Source organism: Drosophila simulans, chromosome X (assembly GCF_016746395.2).
Source record: "Drosophila simulans strain w501 chromosome X, Prin_Dsim_3.1, whole genome shotgun sequence".
In the NCBI taxonomy this organism is placed as follows: domain Eukaryota; kingdom Metazoa; phylum Arthropoda; class Insecta; order Diptera; family Drosophilidae; genus Drosophila; species Drosophila simulans.
Window position 1 is genome coordinate 15,829,879 of NC_052525.2, and position 24,658 is coordinate 15,854,536.

The 24,658-nt window shown below is 46.5% G+C and overlaps 5 protein-coding genes and 1 long non-coding RNA gene across 13 annotated transcripts; 2 read left to right on the top strand and 4 right to left on the bottom strand.

Moving 5' to 3' along the window:
* Positions 1-55: 55 nt before the first annotated feature.
* On the bottom strand, positions 56-2,879 carry LOC6726132. Of its 3 annotated transcripts, none has more exons than XM_016172486.3 (5): positions 2,543-2,879; positions 1,408-1,595; positions 1,002-1,263; positions 720-938; positions 56-662 (listed from the first exon to the last, which is right to left on the bottom strand). In XM_016172486.3, exons 2-5 carry the CDS (start codon positions 1,593-1,595, stop codon positions 363-365), a joined length of 969 nt encoding a protein of 322 aa, XP_016039646.1. In that variant the 5' UTR covers positions 2,543-2,879; the 3' UTR covers positions 56-362. The 3 variants fall into 3 exon arrangements, with proteins under 3 accessions (XP_016039646.1, XP_016039647.1, XP_016039648.1); XM_016172487.3 differs by having other exon boundaries at positions 1,408-1,609; XM_016172488.3 differs by lacking the exon at positions 1,408-1,595.
* A 380-nt stretch (positions 2,880-3,259) lies between these two features.
* LOC6726133 (trimeric intracellular cation channel type 1B.1) lies at positions 3,260-6,656 on the top strand. Of its 5 annotated transcripts, none has more exons than XM_039297466.2 (4): positions 3,260-3,362; positions 4,940-5,258; positions 5,311-5,583; positions 5,645-6,656. In XM_039297466.2, the coding sequence occupies exons 2-4, from the start codon at positions 4,981-4,983 to the stop codon at positions 5,922-5,924; spliced, it is 831 nt and encodes a 276-aa protein (XP_039153400.1). In that variant the 5' UTR covers positions 3,260-3,362; positions 4,940-4,980; the 3' UTR covers positions 5,925-6,656. The 5 variants fall into 5 exon arrangements, with proteins under 5 accessions (XP_039153400.1, XP_044779557.1, XP_016039650.1 ...); XM_044923622.1 differs by lacking the exon at positions 3,260-3,362 and adding an exon at positions 3,371-3,386; XM_016174035.3 differs by lacking the exon at positions 3,260-3,362 and adding an exon at positions 3,563-3,715.
* Positions 6,657-7,094: 438 nt separating this feature from the next.
* LOC6726134 (negative elongation factor D) lies at positions 7,095-9,388 on the bottom strand. The gene is made up of 5 exons (XM_002107075.4): positions 9,219-9,388; positions 8,390-9,102; positions 7,861-8,307; positions 7,310-7,791; positions 7,095-7,233 (listed from the first exon to the last, which is right to left on the bottom strand). The coding sequence occupies exons 1-5, from the start codon at positions 9,279-9,281 to the stop codon at positions 7,202-7,204; spliced, it is 1,737 nt and encodes a 578-aa protein (XP_002107111.1). The 5' UTR covers positions 9,282-9,388; the 3' UTR covers positions 7,095-7,201.
* Positions 9,389-9,568: 180 nt separating this feature from the next.
* LOC6726135 (serine/threonine-protein kinase ATR) lies at positions 9,569-17,678 on the top strand. Its single transcript, XM_039297454.2, has 5 exons — positions 9,569-9,910; positions 9,970-12,181; positions 12,238-12,531; positions 12,600-17,297; positions 17,364-17,678. The coding sequence occupies exons 1-5, from the start codon at positions 9,684-9,686 to the stop codon at positions 17,487-17,489; spliced, it is 7,557 nt and encodes a 2,518-aa protein (XP_039153388.1). The 5' UTR covers positions 9,569-9,683; the 3' UTR covers positions 17,490-17,678.
* Positions 17,679-17,741: 63 nt separating this feature from the next.
* On the bottom strand, positions 17,742-21,766 carry LOC6740164 (phospholipid-transporting ATPase IF). Its single transcript, XM_002077009.4, has 7 exons — positions 21,192-21,766; positions 21,001-21,126; positions 20,362-20,929; positions 19,873-20,287; positions 19,215-19,806; positions 18,343-19,135; positions 17,742-18,279 (listed from the first exon to the last, which is right to left on the bottom strand). Exons 1-7 carry the CDS (start codon positions 21,391-21,393, stop codon positions 17,793-17,795), a joined length of 3,183 nt encoding a protein of 1,060 aa, XP_002077045.1. The 5' UTR covers positions 21,394-21,766; the 3' UTR covers positions 17,742-17,792.
* Positions 21,767-22,499: 733 nt separating this feature from the next.
* LOC120285342 lies at positions 22,500-24,637 on the bottom strand. 2 transcript variants are annotated; one of them, XR_006542077.1, is made up of 4 exons: positions 24,451-24,637; positions 23,992-24,384; positions 22,829-23,051; positions 22,500-22,735 (listed from the first exon to the last, which is right to left on the bottom strand). It is a non-coding gene; the product is annotated as an uncharacterized LOC120285342 (long non-coding RNA). The 2 variants fall into 2 exon arrangements; XR_006542076.1 differs by having other exon boundaries at positions 23,992-24,637.
* Positions 24,638-24,658: the final 21 nt, after the last annotated feature.

The window sequence follows — 24,658 nt, forward strand, 5'->3', positions numbered from 1 at the left end:
GCATATTTATATTTTCAGGTTGCAGTGCATCCATCCAACCCAGTGAAATACAGAGTTTCGGTTTCGGTAGAAAATGTTTTATTTACAAAAATAGAAAATATCTACATATCTAAATATACGTGTTTCGTTCACTTATTTCAATATTCAAGCCAAATAGTCGTAGCCATGAAGTTTTTAATTTCCGAATTTTCACAATGTTAGTTGCTCCATGTAAGTCATTATAAATTCGTTAATACTTATGTCTTCTTCTGTCCTATTTAGCTGCGTACGCCAAGTACACCACAAATCGAATATAGATATTTTTACATAGTTGGCTGAGAGGTATATTACATGGACGCGGATCCGTATTATGCGCGATCCATTTAAGATATAGTACAGTCGCAGCACATCAGTGAGTAGTACAAGCATTTGACGACCTTCTCGTCGTTGTCATCGTACTCCTTGCGATTCAATTTGGCCTTGTCATTGTCATAGCCAAACGACTTGGCATCCAACTGATCGGCGGACAGGGCCTCCACCTTCTTGGGCATCTTGCGCTTATTCGTGTGCATCATTTCGTTGCTGTTTCGCTGTGCCGCCATCTCGTCGATCCAATCGAAGTCTGTGACGTTACCCTGAAATCTGGTTAAACTGGAAATGCTCTCGATCGAATTGATATCCTCCTGTTTGTGCAGCAAAAATAAGTATTATAGTTCAAAGTACATGAACATCATTTATACCTGATTGTTGTTGTGGTTCTTATATCTATTTTTCTGTGGCGTTGTTTGCTGGGAATGGGAGGCGGGCGGCGACGAGCCCGGCTTATGATTGGCCAGTGGCGAAGAGTTGGTTGCTATCGATGCTGTGGTTCCCGCCGAGCTATTTAGCACCACATCGGTATCCTGTGCTACTGGCATATTTGGCACCTTCGGCAAATCCTCGGGGCTCAAAAAGTTGTGCTGCAAGCGGATAATGGTTGGATTCAATTGAATTGAGCGGACATAGAACATAGCCTAACATACCAAGTCCTGTATTACGACGGTGGTGATCACGCTGGGCGAAGTCATGGCTCGCGTGGATGCGGTTGCAGTCTCGGAAGTGGGACTATACGGGATGGGTGAGTTCGGGCTGACAGGCGTGGTCGGCAGTGTGGCAGTCTCCGAAACGATGGCCAAGTCCTCAGAGGATGCTCTATCGCTGTTTGCGCATCCTTGGACCAGCGAACAGGTGGCCACAATGCTCAGCGACGATGATGGTGAGTTGCCAGACAAATCGGGGGAGGGACTGTAAGGTAGTTTATAATTAGCTTCCTTATGATTATACTAAAACGAAAATATCTTAGTCACTGTGCATAGGTAAGCCGCATGTTTGGTTAATACAACTACAACTACTTGAGTGTCTTAATCACAATCTCGCCACCGTACTTACAAGTCAATCAGCTCGGCCTGAGCCTTGCTGCCGCCCAAGGACCATACTTCGCTCTTTTTCTGTGGTGCCGAGTACGAGACATGCTTGTTGGTGGCATTAAAACGACCCTTGGAATGGGACTTTCGGCCCGGTATCCACAATATGCGCATACCGCTTGGTTTACTCTTTTTCGTCGAGTTGGAAGCCATCTGAAAATCGTATACTAAATTCAGAAATTAGACTATAAAAACAAACCGGTCGTTTGATTGTGTTCATGTGAGCTATCATACTATTTGTCAAGTGTAACTCAGAAGTTTTGGCTTGGCCAACTAAGCTTGAAAAAGAAACCTTATCTACCCGAATAATTTATTTAAAAAAATATATAATTGCCTCTTTTTATATTTGCTTAAAGTTCAAGACTTTCCAATTCGGCAATGGGATTCTTATCAGATCGAGTTCATAAATACTGTACATACATACATACGTATATACATCCAATCAGCATTAAGAAATCCTACTATTGCAGGGAATTTATCGTTGTGAAAAAAATGTGAACACATTTCTTGCTAAACGTGGTAAATAGTATTATTTTAAACGTAAAGATCCTCAATGGCATTCTAATGGAATGAAAGCATTGAATAAAATACATACAACACAAAGATATGTCTATTCATAAGCACGGTATGAATAAATATTTATCATCGCAAACAATCTGATGTTTGCTTACTACTTAGAAGAAATTACTGTTTGCCTAAATTTATTGACAAATTGGCGCTATGAACGAAGACATTGTACGCAAAAATGCCTGAAAAGGTATTTTCCCAATTTGATTTGGTTTTTGGGATTACGTTATGCGTCCGTATGTATACATATGTATGTATGATGCGAATCGCGGCGACGTGAATAAAATTGAAAAAAGCGGTTTACCAAATATATTCATACATACATACATATGTACAAAAATCGAGATTCACAACACCACGCACATTTACTCCGCTATGAACATATATATCCACACATATATCTACTTGCCCACACATACATATTTTTAGGTGACAAATAAGTAGCAGAAGCACGAATACGAATTGATGTTAGTGGTTTAAACAGAAATTAGCCTATTGGTCTAAGATTAAGACAAAACTTAGAATGCACTCACCTTTTCTTCTCAGATATTGACCTCAATATCACAAGGTTTTGTGCAAATAAAGAATTTTGTAAGCCAAGTAAATACATACGTATATATACTATCGTATGTGGACTTCAATATATGTACATATAAGCCGTGATATGGTTTGAGATTCACAGTTAGCGAAGTTAGTGAATTTCTTTGAGTGTTGTCTTTGTTTTGTTAACACCGTGGGAACTTATCACCGCAATTGGAAGGGGATCAATAACTTCCCGTTACATTACTTATTTGTTTAAGGACCCGAGCTCACGTATATATCGAATAAACAAAACTCCGAAGTGCCAGTGTTGGAAAAATCAGTGCACACCTTCATAGCTTTCTCTTTTTCTATCGGTAATCGTAAAATGCGTTATTCACACCGCAGGTAGTAAGATATCGATATTGTTGTCAAACCCAATCACTTTAAGTAGTGGAATAGCAAAGGCAATTAAACTAAATTACACATATAAAAAATTCCTGTTGCCTTTATCCCTGCTATGGATAATTAATTGTATTTATTTAGCTACCCTACACATCGATCGCATTCATAAGCGGATAAGTAACATATTTTAAAATCAATTTAAGTGTCTTGGCATGGATATTGTAAACCAAAGTAAAAGCTAATACAGCATTTAAATTATTCTATTAACAATATTAAATTACTAACACAAAATAAGTGGTGGATGGAAGGCATTTTTGAGTGGCTTTTGGTTGGATTTTGAAACGCGAACGGTCACACCTGACACAAATTGTTTAGCTTCGCGGAGCTTTTATCTGTTTGTTTACGTTTAGCCGCAATCCAATTATTTATGTAAGCGGCCAACGAGTGTAAATAGTAGTATCCCAATAATAACACCAACTAATCAGCATAAGCCACATGAGTATATCTCATTTTATGTTTACTCAGCGTGTAAATCGGTCGAAAAATAAGTGCAACATAGGGCGGGCAATCAATTTCCGTTGGGTTTTGAAAGAGCCGTCAGAATGCGATAATGGTGCTCTGCTCGCGAGAGTTTCGGTTCTCTAGAAAGTCGAGCATTCTAATAATATATCAGGTTCTCGAGAGCAGCCCCCATACCATATAGTATAATATCTGGCCCAGTCTCCCAGTGTTCGTGCTGCACTCTGCTATCCATTATCCGTTTGCTCGCGTGTTAGACGTAGGTAATTTCCAGCTTAATTCGTTTAAATCTTACAAATATTTGCATTTGCCACCCGCCGCGTGTGTGCCCGGATTTGTAAGAGTGGCTGACAACTCCACTCTCCTTAGCCCAGCAATCTATGTGGCTATAGATTTTTACCATCTTGTAGTATGTACATTATGTGCCTGCCGCCGACAAATCTCTTCCAACTTACGCCGCTCAAAAATAGCCAGGAGGCAGGCAACATATAGTATATGTACATAATAAACACAGCTGTGGCTAAAATATTAGCACTTACCCAACGCTACTCATCCCGTACATGTGTACATAAATATTTGCCAAGTGCCCCAGACATTTCAAATTGAAACTTCGGTCATTAGCCGCCGCGATTTTGCAATTATTCGCTTGACTAGTCGTTGGACTACTTTTAAGTTTAGTAATATTAGATAAGATTAGATGCTACTAGTCGGTATTACTTAGTTTGTTTTCTAAACGAAGACTAGATATGCTGGCTTTTACTAATCACTTCGAAAAGATTATCTTTTGTTTCATTATTTCTATTTTTGAGTTATTGCTAGGTAGCAAATTAAGTGAGCCACAATGTTAGATCCTTGGGGTGCTATTATCTTGGCCCCCATCGTCGGTATAAACAATCGTACGTATGTATATATGTACTTATGTGTCAGGCCCGACCCGGCGCGCTTCTTTTAACAGCCCTCATGGTGAAATTTATTTTTGGAGGTGCGGCAAAAACAGCGCAATTTTTATTCGAATTTTTTTTTTCTATGTTTCGTCTGCATGAACACATAATCTGACAACTTCTACAACACATCCCCTGCAGCATCCGTGCACCGATTGCTGCAGTTCAAAAATCGCTTGAATTGCATTTGAAAAACAGCCCGCCAATACGTCGATACTGTTGGGAATGTAAGGAAACACTAGTTGGGTGATTGGGGAACCTGTTATGGCCACCAATCCGTGTGAATTTCGCGTCTATTTTGCCCAGAATTACAGAGAATTTTCGAAAATATTGAAACACGAGTTTCCCACTTTTCAGTTATGTAACTTTTTACGAAGCATTGGTGCGAGTTTTCTATTCCGTTTTTTTTTTGTGGAGCAGCATTTAATTGCACAAAATATTTATATTAATTAGCAAAGAAATCTATTGGAATATTTTCAAGTTTTTCCAATATTTTGTCATATTTTGATTGACGAGTCTTAAAATAAATGAAACTACCTTTTCCAGATTATCATCCGTGAAGGCAGGACACAAGATCGGCTGTGATCATGGACCCGGAAGCATTTTTGGACGTGGCCAACCAGGTCATCAAGCTGAAAATGTTTCCGTTCTTCGACATCGCTCACAGTCTACTTGCCGCGCTGGCCGTGCGCGAGGACTTGGGCGCCAATGCCCAGGCGTTTTCGCGGAAGCATCCGCTCGCCTGCTGGCTCTCCACCATGCTGGTGATCTTCGCCGGCGGTATGGTGGCCAACGGACTGCTGGGCGAACCGATACTGGCCCCACTCAAGAACACGGGTCAGCTTCTCGTGGGCACAGCTGTGTGGTAAGTTCATTCGCTGATTGCCCGCTCGAAATCTCAATTAAATGTCGCGCAGGTACGTCGTCTTCTACACGCCATTTGACATCGGTTACAAGGTGGCCAAGTTCCTGCCCGTAAAGATCGTGGCCAGTGCCATGAAGGAGATCTACCGGGCAAAAAAGGTGTACGATGGTGTGGGACATGCGGCCAAGCTGTATCCGAATGCCTGGATAATCATGATCATCATCGGCACGCTGAAGGGCAACGGAGCGGGATTCACCAAGCTGATCGAGCGTCTCATCCGTGGAGCATGGACTCCCACGGCCATGGAATTCATGCAGCCCAGCTTGTGAGTACTTGAGTGCTTCCCGTATCCGGATTTGTGACCATGTTTGATTTCTCTAAAACAGCTACACCAAGGCTTCCCTGCTGGCCTCGATCATCTTTGTGCTGGACAAGAAGACCGACTGGATCTCAGCACCGCATGCGCTCGTTTACTTTGGCATCGTCATATTCCTGGTCTACTTTAAGCTGTCTTCCATTCTGCTGGGCATCCACGATCCCTTCCTGCCGCTGGAGAACCTCTGCTGTGCCATCTTTTTCGGCGGCATTTGGGACAGCCTGGCCAAGATCCTGGGCCGCGGGCAGGCCAAGGACGGCGATAGCAAAGATGTTAAGAAGAGCAACTAAACTATTTGTAGTCAGCCCCCCGCCCCCTTTCCCCACCCCCGACAAATAGTACTTAACGCTGCCAGCCAAAGCTAACGCCTAAAACGCACACAATTTATACATAAATAGCAATTTATAATTTATACATAACGAACGAGATCTTCCCATGTGATTCGATTGAGAAGCGCAAGCCAAAGACATTATTTGCGAGGCGTGAACATTTTTGCTCTCGAGGATCAGCACTTGGTTGGGTGTGCCAGCAGCAGCTGTTCCTCGACTCCGACTCCTTCACGCCGAGTGTAAGCCCTCGAAAATTTTAATTTGTGTTTTGATAGGATTTCGTTTTTTTGTTTTTGTAAAAAAGCGCAGCTGCAGAAACCACAGACTTATTAAGATGCCATACTTTAGTGCTTTAAACATGGCCCATTGCAGTTTATCTTTAACTAAGACGACAGCCAATCATGATTTTGGACAGGAGCACGTCGAGTCCTGTGACCTTTGCCGCAAAAGCGCGTGCTCAACGAAAGGAAATGTGTGTAAATGTAAAATACTGAGGTCGTTTCCATTGCATCCCTATTACTTTTTTTTTTTTTTTGTATACATTCTAAGAGTTTTTTTGTGCCGAAGACCCATTCGAAAACCGAATGATAATATAGATCATTGCTTCAAGATTGTGAACACGCATTCAAGCTGAATTTATGGCAATTGTATGAGGTGTGAATGTTTATTGTTTGCAATAAAATTAAACTACGATTTTGCTTGAGTTTCTTTGGTAACTTGTCCATCAAATTGGGATTTGCTGGCAGAGCCAATTGTTGTAATCTGGATTTGTATTGGATCCTTGGGACAAATGATTGATGATGATGATGATGCCTACGTTATTGTCAAATATTTATTCTGCAATATATTTCGTTATAACGTATCAATCAGTAGTATATTTTTATACATTTAGAATCTTGACAATTCTGAAAGCTTAATTAGTTAGTTCAAAATGTTGAATTAAATGCGTTTTTAGAAATTTTAACACAAAAAAAATATAATAAAAAACTTACAACTTAAACATTTTTCAAAGCCTAGTGAAATTTTAGCGGCCAAGATGCTTATAATTAAATTTAGATAGATACATTGTAGATTTTTTCATATTTTTTTTTGTTAGCCTAAAAGAAGAATTGGGTACTTTTCTTTAATAGATTCTATTTAAAAAATTGTTTATTTAAACTAAATGTTATTAAAATTGGGCTTAATTGAGGTCGTCTTTGAACGAAAGTCGCCTGTAAAGCACGTTCTATTGTCACAATCTATACAGTCGTGTAGTGCGCCTTGCAGTGAACTGAAAAAGATAAAAAGATGAGGCACATGGGTGAGCAGGAGGCGTGGCAACAAGTGGACTACGAATAGCTGCATACCAATAAACTCGGAGACGGGATCGTTGTCGCCCTCGCCGCGCATTGTGCCGGTGATCTCCTCGTTCTCCACCATCGGCAGGAACAGCTGCACAAACTCCGGCGAGTAGGGATGTGTGATGGTCTCCAGCACCTCGGTGACGAAGTATCGGATTAGCGAAATGTCTGTGTCCTCGATGGCGCAGCACTGCTTTATGTATCTGAGAACGGGTACAACGCAGCCGCGCGTCAACAGGTTAACCATTCGGTCCAGGATCATTTTCTTCATTTCCAGTTGAACGAGAATCTCCAGCTCATCCTGCTTAGACTCAAACAAGCGGATGAGCAGGAAGAGGATCTGCTGCTGCAGGGTGGGATGAACGGCGGCCACTTCATCGAGTACCGCCAAATGCGTGGGACAGCTGTCGGTGGATAGCTTGAAATACGAAGGCTCCATAACCACGTTTTCGATCCACCGAATGACACCAACGCCCACCACAGGATATCTGCGATTAAAAGAGGTCTTTACGTTAGAGGAACCCAATCCTTTTTCGGATATATATCCGTCGGCTTACTTGATGCAATTGTAGAGCGTTTGCAACTCGGCGATTAGCTCGGTGGAACCCTGGTCCACATTACAAATGGTGTGTGCCTTTTCGATAGCCTGGATGGTGCTCTTTAGCTCCTCCTTGTTTAGCATGCGCTCAGTCATTGGTCGCTTTTTGGCCGGCTGATCGATGACCGCAGACGCGTAGGCTAACAAAAACATATACTTCGGCTTGTGCTCGGGATTGATCTTGACGCCGGAACGGAAGAGCGCGTCCACCAGGAGCTCAAGAAATTGAGGGTTTCGTATCAGGTCGATGGGCGGCGGATCGGTACCAGAGTAGTTGCGAAACAGCACGGTGATATCGGCGGGATTCAGTGTATTGCGGGTGAGCATGGAAGTTAGGGCTTGACATGCCTGCGGATAGACTGCCGAACCATTCAGGGCCATTGTAATCGGCGTTACATTTTGATTGCTAAACAAAGAAGCAAAAGAAAGGATTTATGTTACGACTGACTATGTGGACAAGGGCATAGAATCGTCAGTTATTTTCATACTTCTGCAGGGCGTATTTAATAATTTCCTGAGAGAGCCGCTTCATGTTGAACCCACCCTTCTGCTCCTGGCTGAGGACCTGGATGAGCACCTGGGAGTAGACGTAAGTGTGCTGGCCATGGCAGACCATTCGGGCGCACTCCTGAATGGCGCCGTGCACATCATCCGGATTGTTCAGAAACTTGACGATCGAGGTCTTCAGCACCCGCGAGAAGACCTCAATCTGCTGTGCCGCCGTCGAAATGGAAGTGATCTCGCTCTGGAAGCCCGCGTCCGAGATCAACTTGATTGTAAAGTTGAGCATTAGACAGTCGGGATATTCTTCGGCCAGTCGGTAGATTAGAGAGCGCCACGTATAGTGGTCGATCATCTCGGTTAGCCAGTCGGGCGTCTCACCCTCCTCCGTGAATATGGTGTCCGCCTTCTTGGGATCGAAGGACTTAAGTATCATTTCCTTGAGATGATTCTCCACCATGGCCTGGACCTCGGTAACCTTGACGCCCGCCAGGATGAGCCACTCCGCTAGCAGGTTGGCCATCTGGGCTACCGCCTTGTAGTTCTCCGATAGCATCGATATAACCTCCTCCGGAGATCCGCCCGACTGGAAATAGCGCTTCAGCTGCGTGAATATCCCCGGCTCCATGATGTAGTCCGGTGTGAGGAACTTCTCCAGGCATTCCTGTATCGTCTTCTGCGGATTGTCCTCAAGCGTTTCCTTCGATTGGGATGGGATAACATGATGTTTAGTTGCTATCTTTTATGGTTTATCTAGTAGCGTCATCAAAGTGCCGGGATTGCCTGCCACGCCGTACACGCTCTATACTCAATTACCTCCGGATTTGTTTGTCCTTTGGCGCGGCCCTGCCAACCAGAGTCGTCATATTCCACTTCCATTTTTTTCTCTAAAACTTATTTACAATAACATAAAAATATTTTTCTTATTTTGATTAATTCTGCATTTTTAGTGTGACTGTAAATTGTTAACCACGACGCGCACACCTACGCGGGTTATGCGCCGTTTACACATAGCAAAATCTTCTGTTAATATATTATTATGCAATGTAAATCTAAAATTTGAGGAGAAAAACAAAATTGTAAGTAAGTGTAAAACGCAGAAATATATGAATTAATTTTTTTTAAATGAATATATGTAAAATGCGCAGTTGGAATGTGGCTGTTCTTTAAGAAGAAGAAGAAGAAGCAGCCGCCAAACCTATCGATAGTCACAAGTGCGGCAAATGCCGGTTTTCGTAAACAAAAGTCGCGCTTGTGCGAGTTTTAAATAAACTTGGCAAAATGTCGACACAACGGAAGGATATGTGGAAGTTGCTTTACAACCACGTAAACCGCAACGTAAGCAACTTTTCCGGCGTGTACAGCGTTATAGAAGACATATTGTGCCAGGAGCCGAGCCTGATAAGCTGTTCGTTGGTGCGGGAGCTGCACAACAAATTCCAGGACACGTTCCTCCTCTGGCTGCTCAACAAGCTGTCCAAGTGCCTTAGTGAGTCTCCAAATAGCAGGTAAGATTTGCCACAAACATTGGACTCCAAACTTATGACACACCATTTTTCTGCTGCAGCGAGTGCATCAATCTTCAAAGGAAAATACTGAGCTCTTGCTGTTCCAATCACCCCAAGCTTTATGAACGCCTTGTACTGGCCTATGTGGAAGCCATCGAGGAGACGCACCTGCAGCTAAGTTCCCTGGACCTTGGCCAATTGAGTAATGAGCAAAAACCCGCCATAACTGTAAGAATATTCCGATGCGATGTGGAATGCCTGCAGGAGTTCGATCCGCACTGCGCTATCGAGGACATCAAGGTGCCTCTTGAGCAAGCCGACATGTATGCCAAGAGCCTGCTGGAGATCCTCCAGCATGCCCATCACATTGGATACGCCACGCACGGTGACATCTTCTCGGGCAGCCTTCATCAGGCCCTGCTAATCCTCAAGGAGTGCGACATGGACACAAAGCTGGCCAGCTTGAATTACTGCCACAGTGTCCTACGATCACAGTCGGCCAGCAGCTGGATAACAAATCCAGATGTTGGACATTATGCGCACTTAACGTTGGAGGCGACGGCAATTATGTGGTCGGCGGTAGCCAAGTGGCTGGACATGGGCTGCATGACGCGCCAGGAGCTAAAACGGCTCAATATAACCACCAAGCTACTGCTAGAAGTTCTGCATATGCGTGCTCGTCCAGCCCACCATCTGGGTTACCTGCTTTTGAACGAGATTCTTAGCTTGCCGACTGCCATTGAATTGGACGATGGACTGCTGGAGACCTTAAGTTCCTATATTCAAGGCCAGCTAGAACATTCGGTTGTACCATTGGAGCAACTGGTGCACTTTCAGCAGCTATTGCTAAGCCATTGGCACTGCCACCCCACACATTTGGTGCCCATATTGGCGCTAATGGGCTTGAAACAGGATGAGATGCGCTCAGAGGTGGTGCATGTGCTTAGCCAAAGCCTCGTTCAAATCTTGCAGAAGGAAGAAGTCTCGGCGAAGGATTGGCATAAACTGATTGCTATTTTACGTGGCTTCAAGCAGCTGGAGAAACTCGTTCTGTCGCAGAGTCAGCATAAAATAGCTGAGCACGAAGGCCACATCGATTCCTCAGTTCTGGCCATGTTACGGCTGCAGTGTGAAGTCATAAAGGTTGCGGATACCAATTGGAATAACCTTTCAATGCAGCTGGTTGAGCTGGAATCGAGGTGTCCCGCAGACAAAAGACACATATACTTGGAAATCTGTTCCCTTTTGATGCAAATCACCTCCATCCGACACTTTCTAAAGACTCAAACGCAACACCAGCTGCTGGCCATTTTGCAGCGACATTTGAAGCTGTCCCACCTTTGCGCCATTCGCTTAGAGACACCTTCTAGTGTGCATACCCAAATGCAAAGCTTTTATGCCCAGCAGTACATGAGGCTATTTAAATCCGAGGAGACACAGGAGATATTCTGCAGCAACCTTCCACAGTTGTACATTTCGGGTTTCATAAAGCCGGAGCAACTGATGAAAGCTCTGCCCACCATTAACAATCGTAGTGGCCGCGCTCAAGTTATGCGCCTATTGCTCTGCTCCCAGCCAGGTAAATTAAGTGTCTTTAAAGTCCAAGATCGCATTGAGCTGTACTGTCCGAAATGCAGGCCACTGCCAAAGAAGCTGCCAGGTATTTACCTCGGAAAATGCAAGCAGCAGCTGCCATGTCCAGACTTTTCAAGCACCACCCTCGAAATGATAGCAAAGGATTTATTGTTTTATCCCGATTTTGCATGCATTGCCCAGCATCTGGACCTTTTGTGCTTTGAACCCGATGTGATTCTTGACCTTCTTAGAGAAACGGAGGCACTGCAAAAGGTTAACGTTAAGGTTATCGGCCTGCTGGTCGCTGCGATGCGTGTGCGTTCGCCAGAATTCCTGGAGCAATTGGCCAATCTTGTCCTAGCTGCTATAAAAGCAATGCTGGCAAAGCCGCTGACAGAGCAAAATGTGCTGCAGCAAAGGAGTATGCTAAACGTACTGACCGCCATTGCTCACACGGAGGACGATGAAATCTGGCTCTTTCACTGGTTCAAAATGACGTTCTTCTTCCTGGTGCACACTCGCTCACTGGTGGCGCAAGAAGCTGTGCTGGCGGCCACCGAGATGTGCGCCAGCCAGGGTCTGCAGACGATTCATCTGTGGAACTGGTACAAGCGAGATGCTCTCGACCTCGCCGTTCGCCTGGCTTTGAACGTCTATCTTTTTGATGGCGTGCGCTTCACCCGATCCCTCCGAGCGGTGCGTAATTGGACGAACTTTGCTTTACTTCACAAATTTGACCGGTCTGTTTGCAGCTTACGAAAATGTTGGGATTCACGTGCGTTCAGGAGTTCACCTGCAAGTATCATCGCCTTCTGACTGCTATGGTCCTGCCGCATTGCGTCGTGAACCCGCGTTGCAAGGGAGTTTTGGTATTGATAGCCAAGCAAATGCAGAAACACATTGGCACCTTGTTCTCCATCTCGTTTCTGCGGATCTACACGCATATCTTTCTGACCGAGGAACCGGAGCTGGCGAACAGTTGCATCGAGCTGGTGGTCAGTTGCACCCAGTCCAGCCTGCAGCAGCTAATGAATGCAGATGTCAAGGTGGGCAGCAGTTTATTTATATTTTATTATTTCTCTTTTATTTTATTTTATTTGGTTATCCCTTGTAGCAAACGGTGGCCGAGTTGCTTATTTATTTCAACCGAAACCCCACATTCGTGATGCGATCCTTTCAAAGCCTCTTGCAGTTATCAATCGGTTCCCTGGAGGAGTTGTCCAGTCAAACGGCGAATGCTGAGTTTGCGAATTTCATTGCTGAGCGTTTCCTCGGTGTGATTACCTACTTCGAGAGCTGCCTGAGTGAACCGTCTTTTGAGAAGCCATTGAAGGAGGAGACTCTGTACAGCTTGGGCCAGATTATGCGATTCGTGGGCTCTCAGCATGTCACCCAGTTTCGCTTCAAAATCATTGCCATGCTGAGTTTCGTTCACACATTGCAGGAGCCTCGTCTCCAGCGAATTTGCCTGAAGATCTGGCACATATTCCTGCATGTTGTAAATGTGCAGGAGCTGGGACCCTCGCTGGGAAGAATCGTGGCCACCTTGCAGCCGCTGCTGGCGGACAACGAGAGCGTGAAGCAGGTCAACGATCTGTATGAATTCATAATTCTGCGCAATGCCTCCATGCTGGGCACCTTTATAACAGATCTGTACTTCCTAGATCGCATGGAGAATGTTTCGCCCTCGATTCAGAAATGTATCAGAAGGCATACGGCCCATCTGGACCTAAAGGGATTGGCGGAGGAGGAGGATCAATCGCCACCATTGGTGGACCAGTTGCGTTTCCTGCAAAAGCACATAACCGATGAATGTCTCCAGGTACGCGTCTATGCCCTCCAACATCTTGGCGATCTGTTCGGCAGGCGACGACCCAAGCTAAACAGTACGATACTGAGTGAACTACCTCTGGAGCCAATGCTGGAGCAGATTGTGAATGTCCTGATGGCTGGCTGCCAGCACGACGACAGCCAACTACAAATGGCATCGGCCAAGTGCCTCGGAGAACTGGGAGCCATCGATGCCAGCTACCTGCCCTCGAACTACAATTTTGCCAGTCCACAGCAGTTGCCGCTCAACATTTTATCAGATGATTTTGCGGTTCTGGCGCTGACTTCGCTGTGCCGTGGCTATCAGTTCCAGCAGAATACAAAGCACGTGGATAGCTTCTCGCTGGCCATTCAGGAGACGCTAGCCATTTGTGGCATCTCGCCCAAGGAGCAGAAGAAGGTTCAGCTGTGGCAATCGCTGCCAGCACGAATGCGTCAGCTGATGGAACCGATGCTTCATTCCTGTTACACCTGTGTCCATCGACCCAGCACCTGCCTGCAGCAGCCGCTCTTTGGGAGCCACTACTCTCACAACTATTATGAGGAATGGGCCTTTCTGTGGGCAAGTCGATTGATCGACTACATCCCATCCTCGGGTAAGCGCCATCTGCTCAGCTCCTACAAGCCGTGCATCAAGCGGGATAGTAACATGCTCAGCACATTCTACCCGTACATTCTGTTGCACGCACTGATTGAGTGCACGACGGAGCAGAGGAATCACATCCAGGAGGAGTTCATGGCAGTTCTGCAAGCCAACGAGGAAAGCTCGAGCTCAGTCAGGGGCCGCCAGGAGCTTGGAGCCATTAAGGAAAATGCCTTCAAGCAATTCGAGTCTAGAAAGTATGCCGCGGGTATCAAGCCACTGGCGAGCACTTTGGTTTCGGATCGCAAGGAAGATTCCAGCCGTGTTCCTCGCCTGGCTGGCAAGCTGTGCGCCGAACTCTTGGACTTCCTGCAGCGCTGGCTAAGGGAGTGGCAGAGAATTCACGGCCGGAGCACCGGCGGCAAGCCACCAGAGACAATAGATTCTAACTACCGAAAGATCCATGAGTTTCTCAATCTGATACCGAAGCTATTGGTATCTCGAGCCAGCTACAATTGCGGCGAATATGCTCGTGCGCTTAGCTACCTGGAGAGCTATTTGGAGGAGGGCGAGGACAAATCGCAGAGGTTGCTGGAGCAGTTCACATTCCTCGTTGAAGTGTACGGCTCACTCAGAGACCCCGATTCTGTGGAGGGCGCCGTGCAGGTTCGCAGTTACGACATGAGTGTGACGCAGGACATTCTCGTCAATCGACTTGTGGAGCGGCAGCAGGACATGATCACCTCCTACGAGCAGCTGCTCTCCAGCACAGACCAGATGCAGCCGGATCACGTGCGCGCCATGATCGATGCATATTTGAGGGACACCCCAAAGACAGCCCAGCTAATCGCCGACGGTCTTTGGCAGCGCCTGTCCGATCAGTATTCCGATCAGTGTTTCGCCGAGTGCAAGTCAGAGTTACTCTGGCGCCTGGGCAGCTATGATGAGATGGAGGAGCTGCAGTCTAACTGGCCAGCTCAGTGTTCGCAAGGCTGTCTGAAGCTACGTAGGCCACTTACCACGCGTACCGAATTCGACTCGTTGCTGGACGGGATGCGCGAGTCGGTGCTGGAGGAGCTGCGTAGCTGTTCGGCAGTGCAGCAGCACTCGTATGCCAATGCATACGATGCTGTGTTGAAACTGCACTTGGTGCATGAACTGCACTGCAGCCAGGAGCTTGTGGAGAAGCTCGAACAGGAGCGCGATCAGGACAATCAGGAGAAGCTAATGAAGAATTACTTCGACGACTGGCAGTATCGCCTGCAGATTGTACAACCGCAAGTCCGCGTCCAGGAGTCTATATACAGCTTTCGGCGAAATATACTGGCTGAGCTCCAACGCCGCCTGACAGATCGCAACCATTTGCTGCCCCATCTCAAGACGGAGCTGGCCAGAATCTGGCTTAATAGTGCGCAAATCAATCGCAACGCCGGTCAACTGCAGCGAGCTCAGCTTTACATACTCAAGGCGGCGGAATATCAGCCCTCAGGGCTCTTCATCGAGCGCGCTAAACTGCTGTGGCAAAAGGGCGATCAGGTGATGGCCATGAACTATCTGGAGGAGCAGCTCTCGATCATGCGATCGGGTTGCCAGGGCAATGTGAAGCAGCTGGCACCGGAGCAACGACATCTCTTCTTTCGCGGAAAGTACTTGCAGGCGGTATATAGCGCCGAGTCCATGCACCTGTGCGCGGATGCAGTACTGAAGTACTTCCAAGAGGCCATCGCTGTGCATCGCCAATCGGAGAGCTGCCACGTACAGATGGCACAGTTTTTGGAGAAGATACTGGAAGCCAGGCAGGGCGGTGGTAAGTCGGAGACAACTGGCGAGCAAGACGATATGTTGATCAATGTGATGGTCAACTATGCCAAGTCCCTGCGCTATGGCAGCGAGCATGTCTATCAGTCGATGCCACGACTGATCAGCCTCTGGCTGGACACCACCGAGACCTCCACAAACACCGAGCAGGTGAAGAAGATGAACGATTTGCTGACAAACTGCTGCACCGCACTGCCGACGGCGGTGTTCTATACGGTGTACTCCCAGATGCTGAGTCGCCTTTGTCACCCGGTGAACGATGTGTTCACTGTTCTCCGTAATGTGATAATCAAATTGGTGGAGGCGTATCCGCAACAGTCGCTGTGGATGCTCTTGCCGCATTTTAAGTCGGCCAAGGCGCAGAGGATCAAGCGCTGCAAGCTGGTGCTCACCGACAGCCGCCTGCAGAATTCCACTTTCCAGAAGCTGCTGCAAGACTTTAACTCGCTCACAGAGCGTCTCATGGATCTCACCAACAAGGAGGTGACACTGGATCGCACGTACAAGTTGAGTGACCTGGACACGCGCCTCTCTAAGCTATGCAAACAGTCTGAATTTTCCCAAATACTGCTGCCGTTTGAGAAGTACATGCAGCCAACGCTGCCATTGAATTCCGACTCCAATTCAAGTGCGGGATCGCATCTTCCGGCAAGCCATTCGACCGCCAACTGGTTTCCCTACCAGCAGATCTACATCAGTGGCTTCCAGGAGTCTGTGCTAATCCTGCGCTCGGCAGCGAAGCCCAAGAAGCTGACCATTCGCTGCAGCGATGGCAAGGACTACGATGTTCTGGTGAAGCCCAAGGATGATTTGCGTCGAGATGCTCGCCTGATGGAGTTCAATGGCCTGGTCAAGCGATATCTGCACCAGGATGCCCCGGCCAGGCAGCGGCGTCTTCACATCCGTACATATGCCGTGCTGCCGTTCAACGAGGAGTGCGGCCTGGTCGAGTGGCTGCCCAATCTGGCGTCGTATCGAAGTATCTGTATGAATCTGTATGCTCAGCGAAGGCTGGTGATGTCCACCCGACAGCTGCAGAGTCTGGCTGTGCCGCTGCACGAGTCCATGGAGCGCAAGCGAGAGGTCTTCACCAAGCAGCTGGTGCCTGCCCATCCGCCGGTCTTTCAGGAGTGGCTGCGCCAACGCTTCGCCACTCCGCACAGTTGGTACGAGGCGAGAAATACGTACATTCGTACCGTGGCCGTTATGTCCATGGTGGGATATATCCTTGGCCTGGGCGATCGCCACGGCGAGAACATCCTGTTCGCCGAGGGCAACGGCGACGCTGTCCACGTGGACTTCAATTGCCTGTTCAATCAGGGCGAGCTGTTGCCCTACCCGGAGGTGGTGCCCTTCCGTCTCACACATAACATGATCGTTGCCATGGGCCCGCTGGGCGTGGAGGGCAGCTATCGCAAGTGCTGCGAGATTACGCTGCGCCTGCTGAAGCAGGAGTCCAAGACCCTGATGTCCATTCTGCGGCCCTTTGTCTACGATGTGGGGGCACAGACGCGCAAAGGCGCCGCCACGGCCAAAATAACGAAGGATGTGCAGCGCATCGCCGATCGCCTGCAAGGACACGTAAGTAGAGTGGAGAATGTGAATCTGTGGATCTGAAATGTAATGAATGCTTTACCTTGCTTCCAGGTTAAACGCCAGCAGGCGAACAGCATTCCGCTTTCGACCGAAGGACAGGTGAACTTCCTCATCAACGAGGCCACCAAGGTGGACAACCTGGCGTCCATGTATATTGGCTGGGGAGCGTTTCTTTGAACGTATGTAAATGTTGTTATCTAACTGAGTCGAGGTCTGCGGATTGTTCGATTTTATACATATATGTGTATAAACAATTCAGATTGAATTCATATTATATGCACAATTATTGGTTACATAAGTTATAGTTAAGTCTGTTACAAAAGTTCAAAAACACATATTTAGTTAAATATACCTTCGTTAGTTGTTTTATAACATACATTTAAATAACATATTCATAAGCTGCCCATCGAATTAAAAGCACACAGAGAATTGAATTGTGATCATCATTGCCCACTTTATTAAGATCTTCAGTAAGTGTTCCTAGGCTACTGACTTGCTCTTGGGTGGCACTTTCCTGTACATATCATTAACGACCTTGAGGACAAAGTCGGGCAGCAGACATGCCACCGAGCAAATGATCGTGAACAGCCAGATGGGAAGTGAGCTGAGGAACTGGTTGTAGACATCGTACAGCTCACCACTGGGGTACAGGTTGTAGAGGTACGTGGTCAGCATAAAGGCGGCAATGGAGGCGAGGATCATGGCAAAGTTCCTATAGGTCATGTAGCGGGCCACCAGCAGCAGTTTCAGGTTGCCCACAATCACGATATTGGTGATGAGCATGGTGCCAAAGGTCTGGAAGCTGGCAGTCTGTCCGCCATTGAAGAGGACATTCGCGTCGTTGAGCATGGCGTAGGTGAAGAAGAAGATGATGAAGCACTGGACAAATCCGTTGAGTATCCACAGACTGAATACTCCCATCGAGGCTTGTCTATTGTGGGCTAGTGGCTTGTATAGCTCAGGATGACTGAAAATGAAATGGAAGTGGATAGGGTTCACACGATGCGATTCTATATTCCTATTTCCTTACCTGAGCAGCGTCTCCTCGCTGTAATCCTTATCGCAAATGGCCAGGACCGTGAAACTGAACGAGATGTAGACGATGTCGAAGAGCCACAGGTAGATCGAATTGTAGACGTTCGTGGCGGAGTATAGGTCGTACACCTGGTAGAGGGCCATGCACCCGGTGATGATTATGTTCTTGTAGCAGTAGAAGAGCACCAGGAAGGCCAGCCGCTGCGAGTTGTAGTGACCGTGGACGAGGAGCAGACGGCGCAGCATCTCGAAGCGGGCAATCGCAAAGTCGGCACACCGGGCGGCTTGTTTGCCCTCACGACCCGTGATCCCAATGCCAATGTGCGCCTCCTGGATCATGGACACATCGTTGGCGCCGTCGCCAATCGCAGCCGTAATGTGCTTCTTGCGCCGCTTGATCAGCGTGACAATCTCGGACTTTTGCAGCGGACTGAGTCGGCAACAAAGCACCGCTCGGCAGCGCAGTGCAAGGTCGCCAAACTGGCGCGGTGTGTGCTCCAGCAGGGCGGCTATAGTAGTTCCATCTACTATCAGCACCTCCGGCTCATCATCGCCAATCATCTCCAGTCGGGCAAGGAGCTCCGCTGGCTCAGTCGTGTTGATGATGAAGTGCTGCTTCGATCCACGCGGAATGTGGCGGCAAGCAAGTCCAATGTTGTAGGCCGTTTCCACTTTGTCGCCGGTGAGCACCCAGATCTTTAGACCAGCCGCTTGCAGAGCCTCTAGGGTATCGCCCACGTGCTCCTGCAGTGCGTCCTCCAAGGCAGTGGCGCCGAGCAGGTCGAGTTCTGTGAAAAGTTACTAGTTTTAATTGGAGCGGATGCGGCTCGAAGGACCATATTTGCCACAATCGTCACCATTCCTTACCATTCTCCACTGTTTCATAGCAGCTTGATATTAGTTCGTTCCTGTTACTCAACTGGGTGTTGGCCTTCCGGTAGAGCTCCTCGAAATGAAACAACTCATCAGCGGTCAGTGTGCGTCGCGCCACGGCCATGGTGCGAAGGCCATTTTGGGCATATTTCGTGATCTGCGCGTCAGTCTGCTCCACAAGAGGACTCGCCTTGCATCTTGGAAAGATGGCACTTTCCGCTCCTTTGCAATATAGCCAGATGGTGTCGCTCTGATCTCGGACAATGACGCTCATCCGCTGACGCTCCGAACTGAACTCCAGAACGTGCAGTCTCTTGAACTGCAACTTTTCGGCGCTTGGATACCGGCAGATGCGTAGGACATCATTCTCCTGACCCTCGTACACTAGACCCAGACTGGCGCAGCCCTCGAGAAGAGCCTTCTCGTCGGGACTGGACGCCTGATAGCGATCCACAATGTTCCTGCTCATCAAGCGACTTTGTTCCGATACGGATTCCGACGACTCCAGCGACTTCTCACCCACTTCCTGGAGTACTTCCACCGTATGGCACACGGTCAGTGCCTCGAAGAGGACTGCTGCATCGGCCTTGGGCAGGGTATAACGATATATTTATCTATCTATATGCTTCGATGGAAGAAATGTAGTACTCACATCCAGTTTCTCCAGTTCAAACTTTTCACCGGTGCCCTCGGAAACGAGATGGGTGTTTTGGAGCTGATAATTAATATCTGGCACATAGCAATTGACGAACTTCATGAGGTTCTTGGTGAGTGTGCCCGTCTTGTCGGAGAACAGAATATTGACCTGGCCCAGCTCCTCGTTCAGATTGGACGCGTTGACCCGACATGGCTGATCGGTTTCCTCATCGTACAAATGGAGATCGTTGTGCATGAAGTGCATGCCGAAGATGCGATACACTTCGATGTTCATATAGGCGGAAATGGGCACCATGTAATTGAAGAGCAGCAGAAAGGAGAGGAAGTCCTCGAAGATTTGCCACGCTGAATTGAAGTTGGTTGGTGGACCCAGGTAGGGCATGGTGGGCACAATCTTCGCCTCCCTGTGACTACATTTGGAAAAGATGATCTTTTATAGATAACTTTTATAAACGTTTGTATCTCATTCCAGATATACACCCACCGTTCGATGAGATACAAAACCACCACCACCACGATCATTCCCACGATGAGGGCCACCATAAATCGATTGATGTACTTCTCGCTGGATGCGGACTTGTTGCCGGTGTAGCGGCTATTCAGCTGCAACTTGGTGTGCATTCCAGTGTAGATGGCACAGCCAACCACCCGTTCGGTGCTCTTAACTCGAACACCGCGCAGTAGAAGATTATCAATGGTCAGGGGCAGGGCGTCACCACCGCTGGATCCTTCAGCATCGCTGCCCGTCCTCAACTCCAGGCGACCATTAAAGCTGTAGAGATCAGCGCTAGCAGGCTCGCAGACAATGCAATCCTTGCCCTGCAGTTCATGATCTCCGGATAGCTGGTAGCTTGCTGGCACGCATATGGTCTTCAAATTGGTCTCGCCATCCAAATTGGCTGTGTTCACGAAGCATTTGCGATCCGCACTAGATGATTGGAGCAGTACAAGGTCACAGGGCACATCGCCATCGTTTCGCACCATCACAAGATCGCCGGGCACAATGAACTGCGAGTCTATGATCTCCTCCTTGCCGCTCCTTATGACAGTTACTAGATATGGAGAGCCGATGCTGATTCAAATGGAGAACCCAACATACCCACAAGTCGCATTCATTTCTTACCTCTGGCTGTATTCACAAGCTTATCGCTTTTCGATCTCGAGTAGTCTTCCAATCCCTCCTTTAGGGCGGTAATGATCATGACAAAGAGTAGCGGCAGCAGGGAAACCAGTGGCGATATCGTTTCGTCTAGTCAAGGATCAAGGGATCGACCATTGAGTATTGCCCGATTTGGGAATAGTAAGCGTACTTACTTACGAAAAACGATACAATTGTGATGATCAGAAAGTAAAAGTAAACGGCCCGCCTAAACTGTTCGTAGAAGTTGAGGGGCAGGAATGTGAGCCAGGTGTACTTGGTGGTCGTCACCCGGTTGAGCGGCTTCTGCTGGCGACTCTCGATGCCGCCAATCTGAATCCGCAGCGGATCCGCCGATTTCTTCTTGCCAGCTCCCATTTGGTAGCCGTATCTAATGAACTATCTGGAGTGTTATATGGCTCATTCAGATGATCATTGGGTGGTGGTGGGCACGCGTGGTGCCTTTGGGAGCAGACGTTGGACTGAACTGAAGTTAGCCATGGAACAGCCTGAATTGGCCACATACATAAATTGGCATATGATAAAGATAATGTTCCATTCCTCGCTTATATAAAACCCATTTTGGCCTCCAAGTGGCCCTGTCACAATGGGTATCCCATCGAAAAGAAGCAATGCTTATTTCCGGCGTTTTGCCGATGACAGATTAGTGCAAGCTAAGTTGTAGCTACTAGGCACGCTCGCAGCTTAGATTAGATGAACTCATGTCATGTCAGATTAGTAATGAAATTGAATTTTAATATTTTTGGGTGCCATTCCTCTTCAAACCATGCCGAACTGCTGTAAACATTCAAAGATTACTTCACACCAAATGTGCCAGCGCTTTCCCTTAACTGATTAGTACTATCGCCTTTCTTCAATTCGAATATCTAATCCAGGTGATATCGGCTTACATACTAGCCTAATCACTGGTCTAATCAGTTAAACACTTCGATTATAGCAGTGGCACTTGGGGCTGTTTTCAAAAATAAACGAAGGTCTTTGAGCTATGGACTCCCTGCTTCTGGGCATTCTTAATCAACTAGAGAGCCGACTAGGCGATACCCTCTAATAACTAATTGTGTATTAGATGTGTGGGCAACAAAGAACTAAAAGTAAGTATTTCAAAACCGAAAATGAATGTTTTTTTTTTTTAATTACTATTTATTAAGTGAAGAATCCGTACATCATAATATTGTATCACAGGGTGGAGAAAATGTATTGTAAATAATACCTAATGGTATTATCTATAATTTTTATAATATATTCTTTTTAGAATGAGGAGATGAGTGTCGTTGTGATTCTCGATCAGCTTAAAAGCTAACGCCATAAAGCTTTTGCTAAAGCTTAAATGGGTTACCACCTCTGGCAAAGCTTAAACATAAACCATTTGCATTCTTCATTTTATTGGAATTCTTATGAAAATCAACAGTTTATTAAAAAATAACTTAAAACTCACATTGTTAGTAAGTTATGACTCCATAGGAATTAATTGGGAAAATATGGAGGTTGCTTGAAACATTAGATATGTTTCAAGTATTACTCATACGCCACGTTGGTTTATCCTACATTGCTAGCTCATGCTTAAGATCTTGATTCTCCACGAATGCCTCTTGTTGGATAGTCTTTCTATTGCTCCAAAGTTCATGTAATTGGTTATCATATCATACGTTTGTCATTCAAAACTTACAGTACTCACTTAATATCTCCTCAGAAATGAAAGCTTAAACCAAAATGAAACATAGAAAGGATTGTGATATTTAAGTTCCTTTCATTTCTTATCACACAGTGTTAATCCCATTCGCGAATAGCTTACCTTTGACTCATGTTGAGTTTCATCGGTCATGGAACATTCGCTTTTGGGATGAGTGAGTCAAGGTGGAAGTTGCACGATTTCAGATAGGCTTGTCCGTAAGCCTCATGTGTTCGTATGTGAAGTCCGTTCAATGCTGAGCGATAAGATTGTTGTTATCGACATTATCTCTTCGACTAATGGCAAAACCGCGGGCTTATTCGCTCGCGAGAGCCCAATGTGAACTCTAACCAAACAAAAAAAAAAAAAATATTACAAAATAAAGAAAAAATGAGCGAAGAGAGTAGCTCTGAGGATCGTATGGGCCAGCGTGGTACTGCCAACTATTGGAGAGTGCAATGCACTGGCTATGAACGCATTTAGGGATATCTAAAAGTTGGTAAGACCCCGACCTGGGTGCGATATGGGTACGGTATGGGTTTGGCTATGCGAATAAATAATTGCGTATATATGCATATATATATATATAATATACATGAACATGCATGGAAAGGTCCGTCAGGCTAGCCCATGTGTATGGCGACTTTGTTAGTGGTATCGGTATCAACAATTCTTTGACAGTTTGCCGATAGATCAGTTTGCGCGTGGAAGGTCTCTTTTTCCTTTCGATTCGGTGTACAATAATCTATATGTTCAGTATATATACAGAAGTCTATATATATTATATCTGTGATCCATAGCGGTCTTGTACATATATTTGATTTCGCCCGCAAAGCTCGCTGTTTGTTTACCCGTTTGTTTGGCCAGAGGACCTCGGGTGCAAAACGACTCAGCACTTCAGCACAATTTGGTCGCCAGAAAAATGGTAGGTTTGCCCATCGCCCAGATATTTCAACTAGGAAAACATCCTGGCATTCGAATATTTTTACATTCTGCAATAAATTTGGATAGCTGTGTGTGTGATTATGTTTTAATATTTAGAAAACCAACTATTTCATTACAAAACTATCTCAAATACCCAAGACTTAAGACCTAATACGCTAATTAAATTGTGAAATACAAGGTGGTCGTGTAAAGCTATCGTTCTCCAGTGCATGTGGCCTTTAAAGTGATAAAGCTTTGTGATAAAAGAACTCCCCCCTGGATGTCGTCGATATCCGTATCTCTTATCGAAATTTATGGACCGTAAAATGACGAGAAGATGTTGAGTTTGGATAGAAATTTACCTCGATCATGGTGACGAACGGCTGGATGGATATACATGTATATATCTTTCGCTCTGCGCTACAGTGAACCCAACCCAAGTGGGAAACATGCCATCGAAATGTCGCTCAAAATGTACCCCGGCCACCGTCGATTAGTCAGCTGAGGTGCCCGCCACCTAGATATACCCATAATCTTATCAGTTTTTTGGCAGTCTACATATAGGCGGTTAGATATGGGTGGGTCTCGCTGCTCCGGAGAGCTCCAGCACTGGCTGCTCCAAGAAGAGAATATACTGGGTGAGGATATGGGATTATGGACCCGGTGCTCTTGCACGGATATCAGTTTATCAGTTGGGCAAGTACGTTTTGGCAGACGGTGGCTCCAATGAGCATGTGCACGTTGTTCGCTGTGAACTGAAAGCAAAAGACTCGAATGCATTGCACTCCCAACTAACTGATACCATCATAACAATGACGTACCGAGTGCAACAATCATGGTAACTCGATGGAACACTACTTTGTCCCACCTCGGAGAGGATTGGTCTATCCTGGACGAGAGTGTGCGAGCTTCGGCTATTCGAAACTGATCGGAAATACCTTACTCATCGGAATCTAGCGAAGAGATTACCTGGCTAGTCGGCTATTGGTTTCAAAAAAAAAAAAAAAAAAAAAAAGTAAAAACGAAAAA

Bases quoted from the DNA above. Each gene is read 5' to 3' on its own strand.
- LOC6740164 (XM_002077009.4), bottom strand. From the start codon at position 21,393: ATGGGAGCTGGCAAGAAGAAATCGGCGGATCCGCTGCGGATTCAGATT. The intron at 19,807-19,872 runs GTGAGTACTACA...ACCCTGCCCAAG, and splicing joins TTGAACTGGAGAAACTGGAT to GCCGATGCAGCAGTCCTCTT. The intron at 19,136-19,214 runs GTAAGGAATGGT...AACTTTTCACAG, and splicing joins CTATGAAACAGTGGAGAATG to AACTCGACCTGCTCGGCGCC.
- LOC6726135 (XM_039297454.2), top strand. From the start codon at position 9,684: ATGTCGACACAACGGAAGGATATGTGGAAGTTGCTTTACAACCACGTA. The intron at 12,532-12,599 runs GTGGGCAGCAGT...TATCCCTTGTAG, and splicing joins TAATGAATGCAGATGTCAAG to CAAACGGTGGCCGAGTTGCT. The intron at 17,298-17,363 runs GTAAGTAGAGTG...CCTTGCTTCCAG, and splicing joins CCGATCGCCTGCAAGGACAC to GTTAAACGCCAGCAGGCGAA.
- LOC6726132 (XM_016172486.3), bottom strand. From the start codon at position 1,595: ATGGCTTCCAACTCGACGAAAAAGAGTAAACCAAGCGGTATGCGCATA. The intron at 1,264-1,407 runs GTAAGTACGGTG...ACTACCTTACAG, and splicing joins CAGGCCGAGCTGATTGACTT to TCCCTCCCCCGATTTGTCTG. The intron at 939-1,001 runs GTATGTTAGGCT...ATCCGCTTGCAG, and splicing joins CCGTCGTAATACAGGACTTG to CACAACTTTTTGAGCCCCGA.
- LOC6726133 (XM_039297466.2), top strand. From the start codon at position 4,981: ATGGACCCGGAAGCATTTTTGGACGTGGCCAACCAGGTCATCAAGCTG. The intron at 5,259-5,310 runs GTAAGTTCATTC...AATGTCGCGCAG, and splicing joins CTCGTGGGCACAGCTGTGTG to GTACGTCGTCTTCTACACGC. The intron at 5,584-5,644 runs GTGAGTACTTGA...TCTCTAAAACAG, and splicing joins GAATTCATGCAGCCCAGCTT to CTACACCAAGGCTTCCCTGC.
- LOC6726134 (XM_002107075.4), bottom strand. From the start codon at position 9,281: ATGGAAGTGGAATATGACGACTCTGGTTGGCAGGGCCGCGCCAAAGGA. The intron at 9,103-9,218 runs GTAATTGAGTAT...TCCCAATCGAAG, and splicing joins AAGGACAAACAAATCCGGAG to GAAACGCTTGAGGACAATCC. The intron at 8,308-8,389 runs GTATGAAAATAA...TTCTTTGTTTAG, and splicing joins ATTAAATACGCCCTGCAGAA to CAATCAAAATGTAACGCCGA.